At 35.6% G+C, this 18,008-nt stretch overlaps 1 protein-coding gene across 1 annotated transcript in view; it reads right to left on the bottom strand.

Moving 5' to 3' along the window:
- Positions 1-9,302: 9,302 nt before the first annotated feature.
- LOC143248264 (QRFP-like peptide receptor) overlaps positions 9,303-18,008 on the bottom strand; it is a 75,156-nt gene continuing 66,450 nt past the window's right edge. The window contains exons 5-7 of the mRNA XM_076496675.1: positions 17,352-17,557; positions 12,519-12,636; positions 9,303-9,748 (exon numbers count right to left, since the gene is read on the bottom strand). Of these exons, the coding sequence (XP_076352790.1) occupies positions 9,401-9,748; positions 12,519-12,636; positions 17,352-17,557 (672 nt within the window). The 3' untranslated portion in view covers positions 9,303-9,400. The remainder of the gene's footprint in view (positions 9,749-12,518; positions 12,637-17,351; positions 17,558-18,008) is intronic.

Below are 18,008 nucleotides of genomic sequence, written 5' to 3' on the forward strand. Positions count from 1 at the left end.
CGGTCGTTTGTTATATTCAAAGGGATACTTTAGTGATGGTTATACTAACGTCAGTTTACCCTGATGTAATAATAAATACATTCTATATAAGTAAGTCTACTATTTTACCATTCTAAACTCGGTTTTAAAAAATTAAATTCACATTATAGCAGCTATGGACATTGGACTGAAACAATGTAAACTAGCAGCTAAAGTATTAAATTAGCACTATAGTGGCCCTGTAAATGTGGGCCTTAGGACCATGGGTTTGTTAGTGCTTTAATAATGTGAGATACGTTGAATTTGCTGTTACGTAATAATGTTTGTATTTACCACAGTTTACTCCTGTGTAATAATGTTTCAATAAGACGTGTAAACTTTACTTTGATGTAATAAAGCTTTGAGAAGGTGAGATAAGTGTACTAAGGTTTACTCTGGTGTAATAATGCTTTAACGAAATGAGATATATCAGTTGTACAGCGTTTACTCTGATGTAATAATACTTTCAATAACTGATTGTCTGTTTTGTTTTGTTTTTTTTAATTTCGCGCAAAGCTACAAAAGGATTATCTACGCTAGCCGTCCCTAATTCAGCAGTGTAAGACTAGAGGAAAGGCAGCTAGTCATCGCCATTCACCGCCAATTCTTGGACTACTCTTTTACCAACTAATAGTGGGATTGACCGTCACATTATAACGCCCCCAAGGCTGAAAGGACGAGCATGTTTGGTGCGACGGGGATTCGAAGCCGCGACCCTCATTTCAATAACTAAGATATATTAAAGGCAGAAAACACCGTTATTAGTCAGAGTTACTAAATTTTTGTAGTTTACCTGTTACTCATAACTAAGACTATTTATTAATAATTATAATTACTAGCCGATTACCCGTGGCGCCAGTGCGTTAGCTCCGCGTTTGACGTATTTATGACGTTATAACTGCACCTTGATAATGGAGAAAAATCAAGCTCTCTGTGGCAGGAAACAGAGGCGAAATAAGAAAATCGTGACCCATATTGCAAATCTACACGCACTCAAGATAAAAATTTTGCAAAGCTGGGAATTGCAAATTCTAAAATAGAAATGTTTTTCCAGTATCATACATGTAAGTAAGAGTTCTACTATAGTAGGGCAATGATAATTACCATAGAAATATAGCAATATTTTTTATAGAATTTATTGCATAATTATGTTTACAATGTGTTTGGATGTAATAATGCTTTTGTACTCCAAATATATTCTTATGTTGAAAGGCCCGGCGTGACTAGGTGGTTAAGGCACTCGACTCGTAATCTGAGGGTTGCAGTTTCAAATCCCCATCGTACCAAACATGCTCGCCCTTGCAGCCATGGGGACGTTAAAATGTTACATTCAATTCTACAATTTGTTGGTAAAGGAGTAGCCCAAGAGTTGGCGGTGGGTGGTGATGAATAGCTGCCTTCCCTCTAGTCTTACACTGCTGAATTAGGGACGGCTAGCACAGAAACTCCTCGTGTAGCCTTGCGCGAAATTCAAAACAAAACAACTTTGGGTTAAAATAACATTGATCTTTCTATTATATGTTCGAAAGCTTGGAAACATTACGTTTGTTTCAAACTTTTTAACAGAGTTTCGCAGCGGTGTATCTAACTAAACCATATATTTTACGAAATATTGTGTCTAATATTTTATCTTGACGAAATAAAAGAATCAACGAAACTCATCCTGTGTGGTTATTTGCTGAACTTTGTCACAAAGTATAAATCGAAAACAGAAAATTACGATTTTCGTCAAAGGTGAGAACAAAAAAGTGAATTTAACTTGTGCTGAAAAAGGTGAAAAACTGATTTTATTACTACACAGAAAAGTTCGGTTTTTGTCAATATATAGATCTTAAAGCTGGTTTGTTTGTAGGCGTTGTTAGCGAGGGGGATACAAGGAACGACTCATCCAACTAATATTTGCATAGTCTACCTTTTTATGTTTTTGTTACTTTCTTTTCTGAAGACATCTTGAAATATTGCTTGTTTGCATTTTTAGATTTATTTGTTTCAAAGTGAGAATCTAATTAGTTAGGTAATTTGGTTTGTTTTGAATTCAGCGCAAAGCTACACGAAAGCTACTATTTGACGTCTGCAAGAACTAGTGATTAAAAAATGGCGGATTCCGCATTTAAACTCGTTAAACTAGCTGCGTAGAAATGTTTGTTTTGTTGTTGAGCTTTGCGCAAAGTTACACGAGGATTATCTGCGCTAGCCGTCCCTAATTTAGCAGTGTAAGAATAGAGGGAAAGCAGTTAGTCATCACTATCCATTGCTAACTCTTGTGCTACTCTTTACCAACGAATAGTGGGATTGATCGTCACATTATAACTCCCCCACGGCTGAAATGGCGAAAATGTTTGGTGTAACGGGGATTCGAACCTGCAACCCTCAGAGTACGAGTCGAGTGCCTTAACAACCTGGCCATGCCGGGCTCACGTAAGTTAGTAATTATAGCTCGTATTTTTCATGATGAGGAATTACACATTGTTGTAAAAAATTCGGCACTTTGTTGCATAAAAATTGGTGTCTCATTAAAAAAAGAAATGGTTATATCTCAATAAAACAATTGTCAACACATTTTTCTCAGTCGAATACAAGAAGGCCCTGCATGGCCAAGCGTGTTGAGGCGTTGACTTGTAATCTGAGGGTCGCGGGTTCGAATCCCCGTCGCACCAAACATCCTCGCCCTTTCACCCGTGGGGGCGTTATAATGTGACGGTCAGTCCCACTATTCGTTGGTAAGAGAGTAACCCAAGAGTTGGCGGTGGGTGGTGATGACCACCTGCCTTCTCTCTAGTCTTACACTGCTAAATTAGGGACGGCTAGCACAGATAGCCCTCGAGTAGCTTTGCGCGAAATTCAGAAACAAACAAACAAACAATACAAGAAACTAAAATCATCAAAATTGATTAGAAAATACAAAGTCATGATTATACAAAAAAACACAATTTTGTCTGAACACAAAGCAAAAACAAAAAAATTACGATTCAGTTCATGTATAACAAAACTTACAACAACAGCCCACAACTGAAACATCGTTAAAAATAACTTCTCTAAAATTTATGAAAACTGGAGAAATGTTGGTGGTTAACTTCATTTGATTACCGCATTCATGTCTTATAGCTATAGCTGTTCACAAAGTATGCATCTAATGCTTTCTCAAATAAACTCTAAATGTTTTGCAAATCTCTGTATTTATAAATAGAATTGCAACATCAAAAGTTAGTTTGTTTTAAAGCGAGAGTCAGTGATCATGGAGGCAAGACATTGCCCTGGATTTGTAGGCGAGTCATAACAACTTTTCCCAGGAGCCCTCGGATTACGAGTCGAACGCCTTAACACACTTGGCCATGCCGGACCGTTCCCAGAAAATCATGGTTCATCACTATAGAAAGTTCCTTAATTTATTTCCAGGAGGCGTTTCACAATTATCATACTTTTGCTAGATAAAGTTCCATAATTTTTATTGTTGTGTTTTATCTTCGATTTTTCAAATCTGAGTTTTAAAAACATTGACATTGTCAGATGACTTCGGACATTGCTGATAATAGAGCAGTGTCGTAGGGGATGACCAAAACGTTTTAAGTTTCTTTGTTCTTTCTTTTCTGGTTTATTAGCCGCGGCAAATCGACTCTTTTTCTTCATGTACAAACGTTTAGCTCATGGCTTCGTCTTCTCTTGACCGAGCTGAAATCAAATTACAGTTTTGAACTCATGAGGTCATACCCTTTCGATTAATGTATTTGACCATGCCCAAAATGTCATTGATTAATGTATTCTAATCGTGCCTGAAAACAAATTCAATTTGAGGGTAGGCTGATTAAGTTCCTGTTGAGTACTAAAACCAACTCGAGCATTCTCGCACCCCACTGTTGGTCTCATTGGTCAAGTTATTCTGATTTTGTCATAAAAGAGAATTCCCTCTTGTTTTTCTTTTAAAACGTGTAACATAACGCTCAATAAAAGGCGTTCTAATTTGAATGATCATTACCTGCAAAATCTGTCATGCCATTTCAACTGAATAGACACAGTTTACCAATTGACTACTTCAGCTCAGAGAAATATCAACAGAATAAAGATAGTGGATCAACTTGACCATTTCAGGTTAGGATGTTATAATTAACTAAATAAAGATAGTGGATCGGTTTGATTACTTCGGACAATTTAGCACAATTAAAATATAGCCTCCAATTCTATATGAAAGAAACTTTCTAATAACCGTAAAATTAGCTACTTATTTTTATATTGAAGACATTCATATGCTGCTTCGTTTTGACTAATTTTATGTTTTTATCTGTTATAACTCAACGTAAAGAAATGATCTCTGACCAAAAACTGGATAAAATTACTAACGTACGTGTTGTGTGATTTGTATGTTTCCAAGGGCCTTGTAACCAACAAAATCGTTGACTTACAAGCATATTTGTACATTACACGTTAGAAAAAAAATGGGTTTAAAAAGCCATGTGTTTGATATAGACTCACAATGGTAATTCTAGAGGTAATCTGTTGTATTTATATTAGTTTTAAGGAGATGATGTGATTACATCTGCAAAGAAAATATTTGATGCAAAGTGACGCAAAAGTCGCGCTCCCTAGAGATTTCGGGAAGAAAAAAAATTAAATATTTTTTTTATTAACGTAAATAAAATCACGACCTATATTTTCTGAATGTATCTTTATTAGCTCAGTATCTTGCTATTACAACTTTGTCATGAGATATCAATATCCTTGAGTTTTAATTGGAAATATTTAAACAATGTGAAAACAAAAGCTTATTTGTTTATTAAATGTTCGAATCGCTAACCATAAACTTCAAAGCAAGTATTGGTTCAAAGTTAACAGCCAACAATTCGAACAGTTACTTTGAAAAACAAACAATAATTATCAGTGATGACGAGAAACCCACTTGTTGAGAAATTTATATGCAAAAACGCTCTTCTATGTAAAGTGTTTTCTGTTCGCTCTTCTATGTAAAGTGTTTTCTCAGCCCAAACGAGCCGTTTTTGCATATAAATTAAACAATAATTACTTCTGTCTATTATTCTTGAAATCCACTGTGTATAAAGACTTTCATTCGCGTAAAAAATCAAAGGTTTGAATGTATATGTTTTCTTATAACCAGGAAACCTATCGGACTATATATCTGCTGTGTTCACCCAGGGAATCGAACCCCTGATATTAGCGTTGTAAATCCGTAGACTCATCGATGTTCCAGCTGAGAGCCGAAAAGTATAGACGTATATATATTTTTTTAATTTTATGATGAATGTTTAGTGGACTAGGAAATAGTACATTATAAAACATGAAAACTTTGTCGCCCGTCACAAAGTTGAACCGTGATTAACAAAATACGAGACAAATGTCTTGGGAACAAAACACATTTAATTTAGTCATGACTTTATGTGATAGTACAATACATACTTTTAAACAACAGTTGCACAACATATATAAATAAATATATACACAATACATTTAAGGCATTGCTTATGTAAGGGTGCGCAAATAACGTTTATTTTATCTACATGTTTATATTTCATCCACAACATTAAAGTTTTAAGAAATGTCTTCATAATGTATCACACAGTCTGGCAAAGTAAATCTCATATGAAGAAATACGTGGTTACAGACTATAGTTTACGCACGATAATTTCAAAATAAGATAAAAGAGCTCGTGAATTATTGTGTCCGATCAACTACAACTTGGCCACGTCACTTTTGAACAGAAGCTGAAAGACAGAAAGTATAAGCATTTCAAACACATCACCATGACAACCCAATTACGTTTCACAACAACGTAACAAACACACAACTATGTCGGTATTAACGACAGTACTTTTATTGGGACAAAATTCAACAATGACCAGTTATTACTAAGGAAATTTGCACTCATTAAACGATTTGATATAAGTAAGGGTTTGATAAAAATATTGTTGTGTTTAGTTTAGTAAAATGGGTTTAATCCTTAAACAGCGGCCATCGTGACACCGGGCCTGGCGTAGCCAGGTGGGTTAAGGTGTTCGACTCATAATCTGAGGGTCGCGGGTTGGAATCCCCGTGGCACCAAACATGCTCGCCCTTTCAGCCGTGGGGGCGTTATAATGTGATTGTCAATCCCACTATTCGTTGGTAAAAGAATAGCCCAAGAGTTGGCGATGGGTGGTGATGACTAGCTGCCTTCCTTCTAGTCCCACACTGCAAAATTAGGAACGGCTAGCGCAGATAGCCCCCGTGTAGCTTTGCGCGAAATTAAAAAAAAAAAAAAAACTACGACATTTCTCTATTTGAGGGTTAATGGGCGCACTCAACAATAGAGCTGAAGAAGGGTTACTGTTGGAAAAACAAAGCAATTAATGAGATCTATTATGATCAAACATATACAAATGAGAAAAGTACTTTAAACAGGTCAGAATTGTTTTCTTTCAGCGCAAAGCTATATAATGTGTTACTGTGCTGCGTCCACCATGGGAATCGAACCCAAATTTTAGCGTTATAAGCCCCTCAAGTTTACCGCTAATTCACCGGAGCATTTACTTTAAACCTTCGATGAGAGGTAAAAAGCGTTTACAACAACAATGTAGAATGAACCTTCTAGACATAGATTTCTAACACCTTTATGTCAGTTCTCAATAACTAGGCCTAGCGTAACCTAATGGTTAGGGCACTCGATTCACAATCTGAAAGCAGCGGATTTGATTCTTCATCACCGAATATGTTAGCCCTTTGGCCGCTATAATTTATCACTTCAAAAGTAGGAACGGCTAACGAGAATAGCTCTCGAATAGTTTTGGACGAAATTCGACAAACCAACACAATAATTAAACGTCTTTCAGTCCATATAAAATTTCGAAACATCTATATAAATAGCACTGTTTTCAGTTACTAGTTTCTATTGTATAACCTTTTCAGTCTTCTTTTGTTCATAAAATTTGGTTTAGCTTGAATTTCGCGCAAAGCTACTTGAAGGCTATTTGCGCTAGCTAGCCGTTTCTAATTTTGAACCGAAGGCCTAGAGGGAAAGCAACCAATCGACAACACCAATCGCCAACTCTAATCAAATAGTAGGACTTCACTGTCATTCAAAGCGAAATTTTGCAGCAGCAAAACGCGCATCATCAATTTCTGGATTCACTGTAAATTAGGTTAAGACTAGGTCTAATTGGATTCACAGTAATACTAGGACTAACTGGGTTCACAGTAAGTTAGGCTAATACTAGGACTAACTGGGTTCGCAGTGAGTTAGGAAAACACTAGGCCTAACGTACTCTAATGATAGTAACATTCAAACGAAGAAAGTCCGCATAGTTCTATTTTTGTACAAAACTATTTTATGTTTGCTACTAACACCCAATCAGAACACTTTGATTCTGATACCACATGAAACTAAAGCTGTATTAACAGATAAAGAAAACGTTTGACTGGACTATTTTTTCACTACTTATGAATGAAGACAGAAAGTTTATCTTCTTCACAGTGCAAGAACGATGAATGAACGTCAATGCACTTCTAAGATTATCGAATTGGTTTGTTGTTCTGTTAAATATGCTAATTATTCTTAGATAGGCCAATTTTGCTTTATTTTTTATATTTTTCTCTCTTTTTTTTCCTACAGTAACACATACATACATAGATACAACAAATCATGAACCTAATAGTTGAAATAATATTTAGTATAATACATATCCCAAACATTGATTTGAAAGGTTTATTCTAACAGACAAACTCACATAATTTGGTGTTTTAGAATTTTTGTGAGAGAAAAACAATGAGCACAACAAACTGAAAAGAAATCTTTCAGGTATCCCTAACCAATAACAGAAACCTTTATACAGTAGGTTTATTAGTTTTTGGGGTATATCATATCGTATTCTGAGAGATCCAATGCTGATAACAATTAAATAAGCTCTTAATAAAAAAGTGTGAAATTTGCATTTATAAAGCTTGTCTTATGGTATAACCTCTACCAAACTAGTAATAATAATAACAGCCATCGAAATTTCTTTATATGAATTCATTACATTAGGTTGTTGGTTTCTAGAGTATTTGTTTGTTTACTTGTTTTGGAATTTTGCGCAAAGCTACACGAGGGCTATTTGTGCTAGCGGTCCCTAATTTAGCAGTGTAAGACTAGAGGGAAGAACAGCTAGTCATGACCACTCATTGCCAACTCTTGGGCTACTATTTTAACAACGAATAGTTAGACTGACCGTCACATTGTAACGCCCCCACGGCTGAAAGGGCGAGCATGTTTGGTGTGACGGAGATTAAAACCTAAGACTCTCAGATTACGAGTCGAACGCCTTAACTCACCTGGCCATACCGGGCCTGTTTCTAGAGTAACAAACCTTTTCTCTCTCCTTTATTAATTTCTAATTATATGTATATGTATGAAGGAGAGTTGACGTGAATAGTCGCCAGTAATAAATAAAATTAGTACTTTATCAAATAGTAAAGGTTTATTTTAAATACGGTTCTGAGTGTGTGTGTAGGTGTTATGTAATTACTTAATTTTTAATGGTAAGAATAACATCTCGCTTATTCCTATCTGATCAAAATCGGAAACCAGTGATGATCGCCATAGAGTCGAATTAGAAACAATTAGAAACAAATGTAAGATTTAGAAACATTATTTACTGTGTTTATTAGATCAGTTTGTTATTCAAAGTTCGTTTATAAACACTAATGGTGATAGCTGATCAGTAACTGGTTTTAGTGCAAAAAAAAAAAACCAACAACAACAAAATATACCCGACCTGCTAAACACTGAATAAATAACTGAACTAGATTTATTTTCAAATTTGTTCACAATTCTCTTTATACGTTCTGACAACTCAGTTTGTGGTAGCAACCACTGAACTGAGAAACGCTTTTCTAGAAGCATTTAAAGTTAACTTTCATTATTAGAAAAGCGAGAGTGTTGTCACTACGAATTGTTTCTGTCCCCCCCCCCTATTTTTATAATCTCAGTTTTAACAATATTGTATGCAATACTCCATTGTTTCTCCCCCTATCTTTTTATTGTCCATTTTTGAACAATATTGTATGCAATACTCCATTGTTTCTCCCCCTATCTTTTTATTATCCCCGTTTTGAACAATATTGGATGCAATATTTCATTGTTAGCGGAGGAAAGCGACAATATTATTATCAAGAACTCCCTGTAATTTCTCACTCTACTGCTATCCAGTTTTAGAATAATATTGTATCGAATGTTCTATTGTTAGTAGATAAAAGACTAGCTTGGACGCTTTTGGTTTTTATACGAATATAATGTACTTGGATCTATATTCAAGTTTACCAATTTATTAAATAGAACTTTACAACAAGTATACGTGGATTCGTAACACCAAGCTGCAGTTAATATAAAAGCAATTTTCTTAACAAAAATGGCTGAACGTTTTCAAAACCCATCATTCACTACGGCTGTCGATCGGCCGTAGCTTATGGAAGTGGTGCGCGTGCGGCTGAGAGACGAGTGACCGCGAATTCGCTGCTTTTTCCCTGCGCACATACACATGCGCAGAGCACTTTTGAAGCTACTCCGGAAGTTCTGAGACATGAACCCGTAGACGCAGGGGTTGACACAACTGTTGAAGTAAGACAGCAGATGAAAGGCGGTTCGCAGTGGCTTCAAATAACCATAATTCAAATGATGAAGGTAGCCGAAAGCAGTCAAGACGTTGGTGCTAAGAATTGGAGCCCAGCACGTTACAAACAGGAGCACTACTGCTACTAACATCTTGATAACCTGATAAAAAAAAACACATTTTAGTAGTGAATCATGGATCTGTTTATACTTTTTACACATAATATAGTTCAATATCTTTCACTTCTTTTCACTGTGTCAACAGGAGGTTATGGATCTATTTGTACTTGTTACACATAATACAGTTTAAAATATTCAACATCTTAGTAACACAGGATATTATGGATCTATTTGTACTTGTTACACATAATACAGTTTAAAATATTCTACATCTTAGTAACACAGGATATTATGGATCTATTTGTACTTGTTACACATAATACAGTTTAAAATATTCTACATCTTAGTAACACAGGATATTATGGATCTATTTGTACTTGTTACACATAATACAGTTTAAAATCTCCTACTTGTTAGTGACACAGGAGATTGCGGGTCTGTTTATATTCGTTACTTTCTACCACAAAAGAAGGAATAAAATTCAAAAGTAAAAATCAATCGGAAAAATTAAATAAAAATCTGATGTAAAGAAAAGAGAAGTTTATGCAACAAGAAAAAATTAAATTGGAAAGAAATGTTCCCTAAGGACTTTCGCAGAGCTAATACAAATATTCTACACTCTACGGTGACGGAGAGTTCTTTGAACTTCTATGTTCTCGGTTCCTTGTATCTCTTTAAAAAGTTCTAGATTTTTTTAATGTTTTCTATAGACATTTCGCGAATTATTTTTCTTGCGTCGCAATACTATCACTTGTAAGCAATTTCTGTTTTTTACAGCTGTAGGGTAAATGTTTTAACAAAAACGACATTGAAAAACATATTTTATTTGTTAAACTTGCCATCTTTATATGGCAGTCGAAGTCTGGGCACAGAAGTTACAAATTGTGACTGATAAACGATGGTTTACCTGGAGGTTAAATTTCCTCATTTATGTTTTTTTTGTTTGGTGTATTCCAAGATCAACTCTTCTAAAGAAAACTTAGGTATCATATCATTGTTGTTATGTGTTTTTATTATACTTTAAGAACCTATAATGCTAAAATTTTGAGTTCGATGCTCACGATGGCAAAGCGTAGGTAACCCATTGTGCATCTCTGTGCTCAAACTAAAATACATATTTGTTGAGAAACCATTTACGATAACAAATATTATACATTGAAGTTGTTAAGATTGTATCTTTTGGTCCATAATGGAGCAGCGATATGAAACACTCTTGGTTGAAATGGTCCTTGAAACAGAATAAGAAAAACAAAAACGAAAATAATTCTTAAGCATATTTCAGAGTATCTTCGCCATTAGCTCTGAGATAATTAGTGATGTTGTAGGAAACTGTGATGGAACCTTTTCCTCTGACGACGTTTCAACTCCACCTTCAACCAATGTTCTGCAAGATACAAACTAATGGACTGCATATGCAGCAAATTGTTTTTAATTCGTTAAATGCTATTACTTGTCAGTAAAATACCGAATTTTAAAGTACCTCGAGAAGTTGCTCTAGTTGTTATTATAAATGAGTGAACTAAACTACTTAATGGTTTGGAAAGGTTCAAATCAAAATAATCAAACACGTAAAACTAAGAACAGTGGCTAATGCAGTAATATTTCCATTACACTAATATGTCCCTTTCGGCATGTATGTTTTAAGGATAAAATATTACCTTTTAGAAAAAGGAATTTAAAACGAAGACCAATGTTATTTCTGTCCTAAACAACAAGTTATGTCACACATCAACAAAACGGTTTAGTCAGAGACTTTAAGGTTCTGATTTTGAACTGCTGACCAGCCGGAACTACTAAGCTACGTTAAGTTAAAGCGAATAACTGTATCATTTGTTGCTGTTGTAACATTCCCAGGGAATACCGGGATTGTTGAAAGTGCAAAGAATGTCAGCGACATATTGCAGGATCTAACCTTGGACCTTTCGATTTGCAGCCAGACTACACCTTTAAAATGGAAAATCCAAACAACCAAGCATGTTGGCTTTGCCAAAAGAGTGATACAAGTTTAGCCTGAAGTTTAATAGAAACCAAACGAAACAAGAACAAAAACTAACAATATTTTCTCAAGAACTTAATAATTAAATAAACTTAACTATATTTTATCCACTAACATCAAAATCGAGTGTACTGAAAGGAGTTACAGTTTACGCATCAACTTTACTTACCTTTAATGTAAGGTTATGATAGTTACGGTGAATCTCAAATCACAGTATTTGTACTAACCCGTTTTTAGATCTTAAGCCTATGTGAGGTTATTTATAATACGTTTTTAGATCTTAAGACTGTGTACGATTTTTTATAACTACGTTTTTTAATTTTAAGTCTATGTAAAATTATAATAATTCGTTTTCAGGTCTTAAGCCTATGTAACATTATATTTATTAATACATTTTGTATCTTAAGCCTATGTAACATTATATCTATTAATACATTTTGTATCTTAAGCCTATGTAACAGTATATCTATTAATACATTTTGTATCTTAAGCCTATGTAACATTATATCTATTAATACATTTTGTATCTTAAGCCTTTGTACAGTTATTTATAAAAAATTTTAGAACCTCAGCCGTTTTTTTCCTGATTTGTTCAAAAGTACGTTTTTAGATTCTAGCCTATGTTATATCTTTTCTAATAACACATGTTTAAAATACTAGATTTCTGGTCTCACTCATATAGCTGGCTACTTAAAGTGATCTATTTCTAGATGTTAAGCCTGTGTCATGTCACTTATATATACTTCCGTGGTACGTTATGTGACATCACGTCCGGAACATGTTATATATATCGACATCAAAAACCTTCATTTTTACCTGTTTTACCTGGGCATTATCATCATCTATTCTATGGATAGTGGATCTAGGCTTAGCTATCGTGCTAGAAGACATTGGGTGGTTCTTGGTTCGAATAGATATCTCCATGGAACAGCCCCTGGAACAAAGGAAACACCCAGAATTTAGGTAATTTGTACACATCTCTATTCGGATCATTACAAGATATGCTCACATCGCTACTCGGGTCATTACAAGATATGCTCACATCTCTATTCGGATCATTACAAGATATGCTCACATCTCTATTCGGATCATTTCAAGATATTCTCACATTGCTACTCGGATCATTACAAGATATGCTCACATCTCTATTCGGATCATTACAAAATATGCTCACATCTCTCCTCGGATCATTACAAGATATACTCACATCTCTACTCGGATCATTACAAGATATGCTCACATCGCTACTCGGATCATTACAAGATATGCTCACATCTCTACTCGGATCATTACAAGATATGCTCACATCTCTATTCGGATCATTACAAGATATGCTCACATCTCTATTCGGATCATTACAAGATATGCTCACATCTCTATTCGGATCATTACAAAATATGCTCACATCTCTACTCGGATCATTACAAGATATGCTCACATCTCTACTCGTATCATTACAAGATATGCTCACATCTCTATTCGGATCATTACAAGATATGCTCATATCTCTACTCGGATCATTACAGGATATGCTCACATCGCTACTCGGATCACTACAATTTGTTTTACAAATCTCTACTCAGTTAATTAAGGGATTTCACACATCGCTACTTAGAGCATTACGAAATTTCACACAATCATCATTCGCTGTGTTCAGTATTTACACAAGGAGCGTAACGTCAGAGAAACGATATCTGGAAGCGAAAAAAAGAACTTCTGCGTAAGAGTGTTTTGTCGTAAAGAAAGGAAACTTTGGAATAATTAGAGACTTGTAGAATATCGACAAAAATGTTAAACCTGAAGTGCTCAGAGTTGGAAGCAGACGCACTTGGGAAATCTAATAAATAACTCTCATTTTAAGCTGTTAGGCGATGTGTCTCGACGGGAGATAAAGCATCTTTTAACACTTCATAAACAGAATTTGTATCGTTTTATTAAACGTTCTTTTGTTCCCAGCATCTTGATTGATTAAAAAAACCAGAAACTTGTGTATTAGCTTCTACGATTCGCTCTTCTTTGTTTTTAATTTTCTTGGTTTTTACTGACATCTGTCGTCATTATGTTAATCTGGGCTCCATTAAAAACACTTAAATAATGCTGTGAATTATTTTTTTACTGCCCTTACTTCCAGTGATATTCGATTCATTTCCCAACAACAGTAGTTTTCTTCGCCTGCGTATTTATATATTTAATTTTAAAATGACTTCTTATTCTATTTTTGATATATTTAACTGATGTGTCTGCTGCGGTCTCTCTTGAGTTCTGAAGAATACAAAATTACTTTTGTAAGAATTATTTGGTGTTGTTTATTTTGAATTTTGCGCAAAGCTACACGAGGGCTATCTACGCTGGTCGCCTATAATTTAAGAGTGATATACTATAAGGGAAGGCAGCTGGCTAACACAAATCACTGCCAATTTTTGGGTTACTCTTACCAACGAATAGTGGGATTGATCTTAATATTGTAACGCCCCCATATTTGGCGACGGGGATTCGAATACCAGAAATTCAGACTGTGAGTAGAGCGTTCAAACTATCAGTTCATGCCAGGCCACCACAGAGAAATATGAAAAGCATGGCCGTCAACGTTTGTATACAGGAACAACACAGAAAAATAACATGAATAAATATATCCTACGTTTGTTTGTTTTTGAATTAAACACAAGATTACACGATGGGCTATCTGCGATCTTCCCACCACGGGTATCGAAACTCGGTTTCTAGCGGTGTGAGTCCGCAGACATACCGATGTGCCACTGGAGGGAGCACATTGTATGATAATAATTTTAAGAGAAAACTAATTGAACGAAAAACTTTGTTTTAATAATTTTAGTAAAACAATAAATAAAAAATTAAGGCAGCTATATGCAATTAAAATTCATGTAAATGAAATTATATTTCTTTTACAAAACTGATTACTAACCTGAGCCTTAGGAAGGGGTAAGGCCAATCAGGCCATGACCTAACTACTTTTTCATAGCATGTATTAAAACGTATTTTCGTTCGATACATTAAGTTGCGTGTGTGCATCATTTGTAGTTTAAACTGTCCAATATTCAATGCCACAGCAGTAAATTTACAAAAAAATATTTCTAGGGGGCGTAACCTCATACCCTCTTCCATTAGAAAGGCAATGACCTGAGAGCTTCAAACTTGTTTCCTTCTGCAATTCTGAACAAAAAAAAAATCCAGTTTCACTGAGACAAGCAGAAGTACAGGCAACTGAGATCATGACAACAAACAAGGTTTATCACATGTCATCTCCTCGTGAATTCTTGACAATTACCTAGCAACTGTAACCATGCGTCGTTATGTATGTATATACATATCACTGTTTCACGGTAGTTTTACCAATTTATCACCAGAGATATTGCTTAAGTGTGTGTGTCAGTTCCGTATTTCAATTGATGTAATTTTATGTAATAATACATCAGTTTTGATGTTTCAACGTAGCTGCACGTATTTACCTTTCAGAAATCTTGGAAAATGTATCCTTGACGAACACCATTCGTATGTTAGTAGTGCAGAAGTAACAAACGTAAGCACTGTCAAATACGTTGTGGTTAGGGCCCGGCATGGCCAAGTGTGTTAAGGCGTTTGACTTGTAATCCGCGGGTTCGAATCCCGGTCGCACCAAACATGCTCGTCCTTTCAGCCGAGGGGGCGTTATAATGTAACCGTCAATCCCCCTATTCGTTGGTAAAAGAGTAGCCCAAGAGTTGGCGGTGGGTGGTGATGACTATCTGCCTTCTCTCTAGTCTTACACTGCTAAATTAGGGACGACTAGCGTAGATAGCCCTCGAGTAGCTTTGCGCGAAATTCAAAATAAACAAACGTTGTGGTTAACCATTATTTTAAGAAGCGTGGTATGTGGGATATGTTTAACAGCAGAATACTAAACATATTTCGTAAGTTGCTCTCCCGCTATCGAGATATAAGCAACATCCAGTTTTTCAGATGAAATCGGGAACATACACTGTGAAAACAAAATACAAAAAAATGTGTTAAAAACAGCACAGTTTATATTCCGTGCAGCATCTAGTTAGTGGGGGGTCCAATGGAAGAGCAATAGGGCTGACGATCCGGGTTCGAATCTTTAATAATCGAAAACATGTCCCGCACTTTAAGTAATGAGTGCGTTATAAGAGTGATCATTTGCCCGGTAGATTTACAGTAAACACAAGTACAAATTTTGTACAGTACACGCCTGGTGTCTGATGGCTTCAACACAATTTCATATTCAAAACAACACAGTGTAACACAACACGAATATGCTGACTGATTCATAATATTTTAGTGGAACTTTGTACAATAAAAAATGTAATAAGATTCTGACCTGATGTGTTTAAATAAACACAATATTGAACTGAAAACCGCACGTCGTTTGTGTTTTTAGAAAATATGAAAAAATTAAAGTGTGTTCTTATATCGCTATAACACATCATTGTGTTAAATAAAGCCCTAGTCTACGTTTGAAGAACTCTTGTATCGCTTTTGTGAAATACCACAATGTGTCAAATTAACGTCATGGATTTGTTTGTTTTTGGAATTTCGCACAAAGCTACTCGAGGGCTATCTGTGCTAGCCGTCCCTAATTTAGCAGTGTAAGACTAGAGGGAAGGCAGCTAGTCATCACCACCCACCGCCAACTCTTGGGCTACTCTTTTACCAACGAATAGTGGGATTGACCGTCACATTATAACGCCCCCACGGCTGGGAGGGCGAGCATGTTTGGCGCGACTCGGGTGCGAACCCGCGACCCTCAGATTACGAAGCGCACGCCTTAACGCGCTAGGCCATGCCGGGCCTAACGTCATGGAAGAGATTTCTGTTGAACTAAAGACGTTCGCTTCACCAGTGACACACCAATATGTGTACGTACTTACAACCCTAGAAACCATGTTTCGATACCCGTAGTGGGCAGAGCACAAATGGTTCATTGTGTAGCTTTGCGCTTAACTAGAAATAAACAACCAAACAAAAGATGGTTTCTCTCTCTACTTGCGTCCCTTAGTGGCACAACGATACGTCTTAAATTTTATAACGCAAAAATCAGGTTTACATACCCGTGGTGGGCACATTACAGATGGCCCATTGTGTAGCTTTATACTTAACTACAAACAAACCGTTTAGTCGCAATTTTATCGAAATATGTCAACGTTATGAAATTTTTGTCCTCCATTCTAGAAACTTGTGGTTATGTGTTAAGAGAGCAGTGAGACGACAGTTTTTACTTTGTATGTGTGTCTTTACAAATGTTAAAAATCCCGAGCCGTAAAAAATCACGACTTATTAATGTTTTTTTTTTATTTTTGTTATATTTGTCTCTTTATATGTAAAAACGGCTGGTTTGTTCGCTCCTCTACATAATAAATTTTCTCAACCCAAACCTTGGCCTCTATCACGCCGCTTCAAAACGAGTTTATTTAAACAAATAATTTAAAACAGTTTAAACTTGCTCTTCCTGGTAAAGCTAACTTTCGTGTAGATGAATACAACAAAAACAAATATATTATTCTCCCGATTCTCGATATATTTTGAACAAAGAAAATCGCATTACCAAAAATTTGAGAAAAAGAAACAATTGCAAACACAAGAAAAAATATATTAAATATTTATATCTATCTGTCCTAAAATGTAAATACATACACGTTCCCTAGAGTCATATCCGCACGTTCTTTCACAACAATCCACAGTTGGTGACATATCCTTGTGTAAGTGTAACACATGACACCAGATGGCACCACGAGAATAAGAAAAAGCATATAGACTTCATAGCTTCGCCACATGATTGGACTTTGCCAGTCACGAACGCACCAGTAAGCTTGTATTCGTACACCAACTTCTAAATGAATCTGAAAAGATAATAGGTAGAAATAAAAACAAATTAAACTGGAAGGTTTCTTCCCTTTCTTATGGTAACGTTGGTGGTAAGTTATCGGATCATTTCGCAGAGGGTCTATTTCCTCTTTGTAATATTTTTATAAAAGGTTTTAGCAAATAATCCAACACTTGTGTTACATATAATTTATCAGTAGAGGGCTCTGGCGAAGAAATCGAAAACTGATGCTACATATAATCTACCAGTAGAAGAAGACTTTGGCGAAGAATGCAAAAGCTTGTATTATATATAATGTACCAATAGATGGCTCTGGCTAAGGATCTAAAAACTTACACTACATATAATCTACCAGTAGAGAGCGCTGGTGAAGGAGCCTAAAGCTTGTGCTATATACAATATACCAGTAGAGAGCGCTAGCGACAAATCCGAAAACTTATGTTTCATGTAAATAATTATATAATCTA

This window comes from Tachypleus tridentatus, chromosome 4, assembly GCF_004210375.1.
Source record: "Tachypleus tridentatus isolate NWPU-2018 chromosome 4, ASM421037v1, whole genome shotgun sequence".
NCBI lineage: Eukaryota > Metazoa > Arthropoda > Merostomata > Xiphosura > Limulidae > Tachypleus > Tachypleus tridentatus.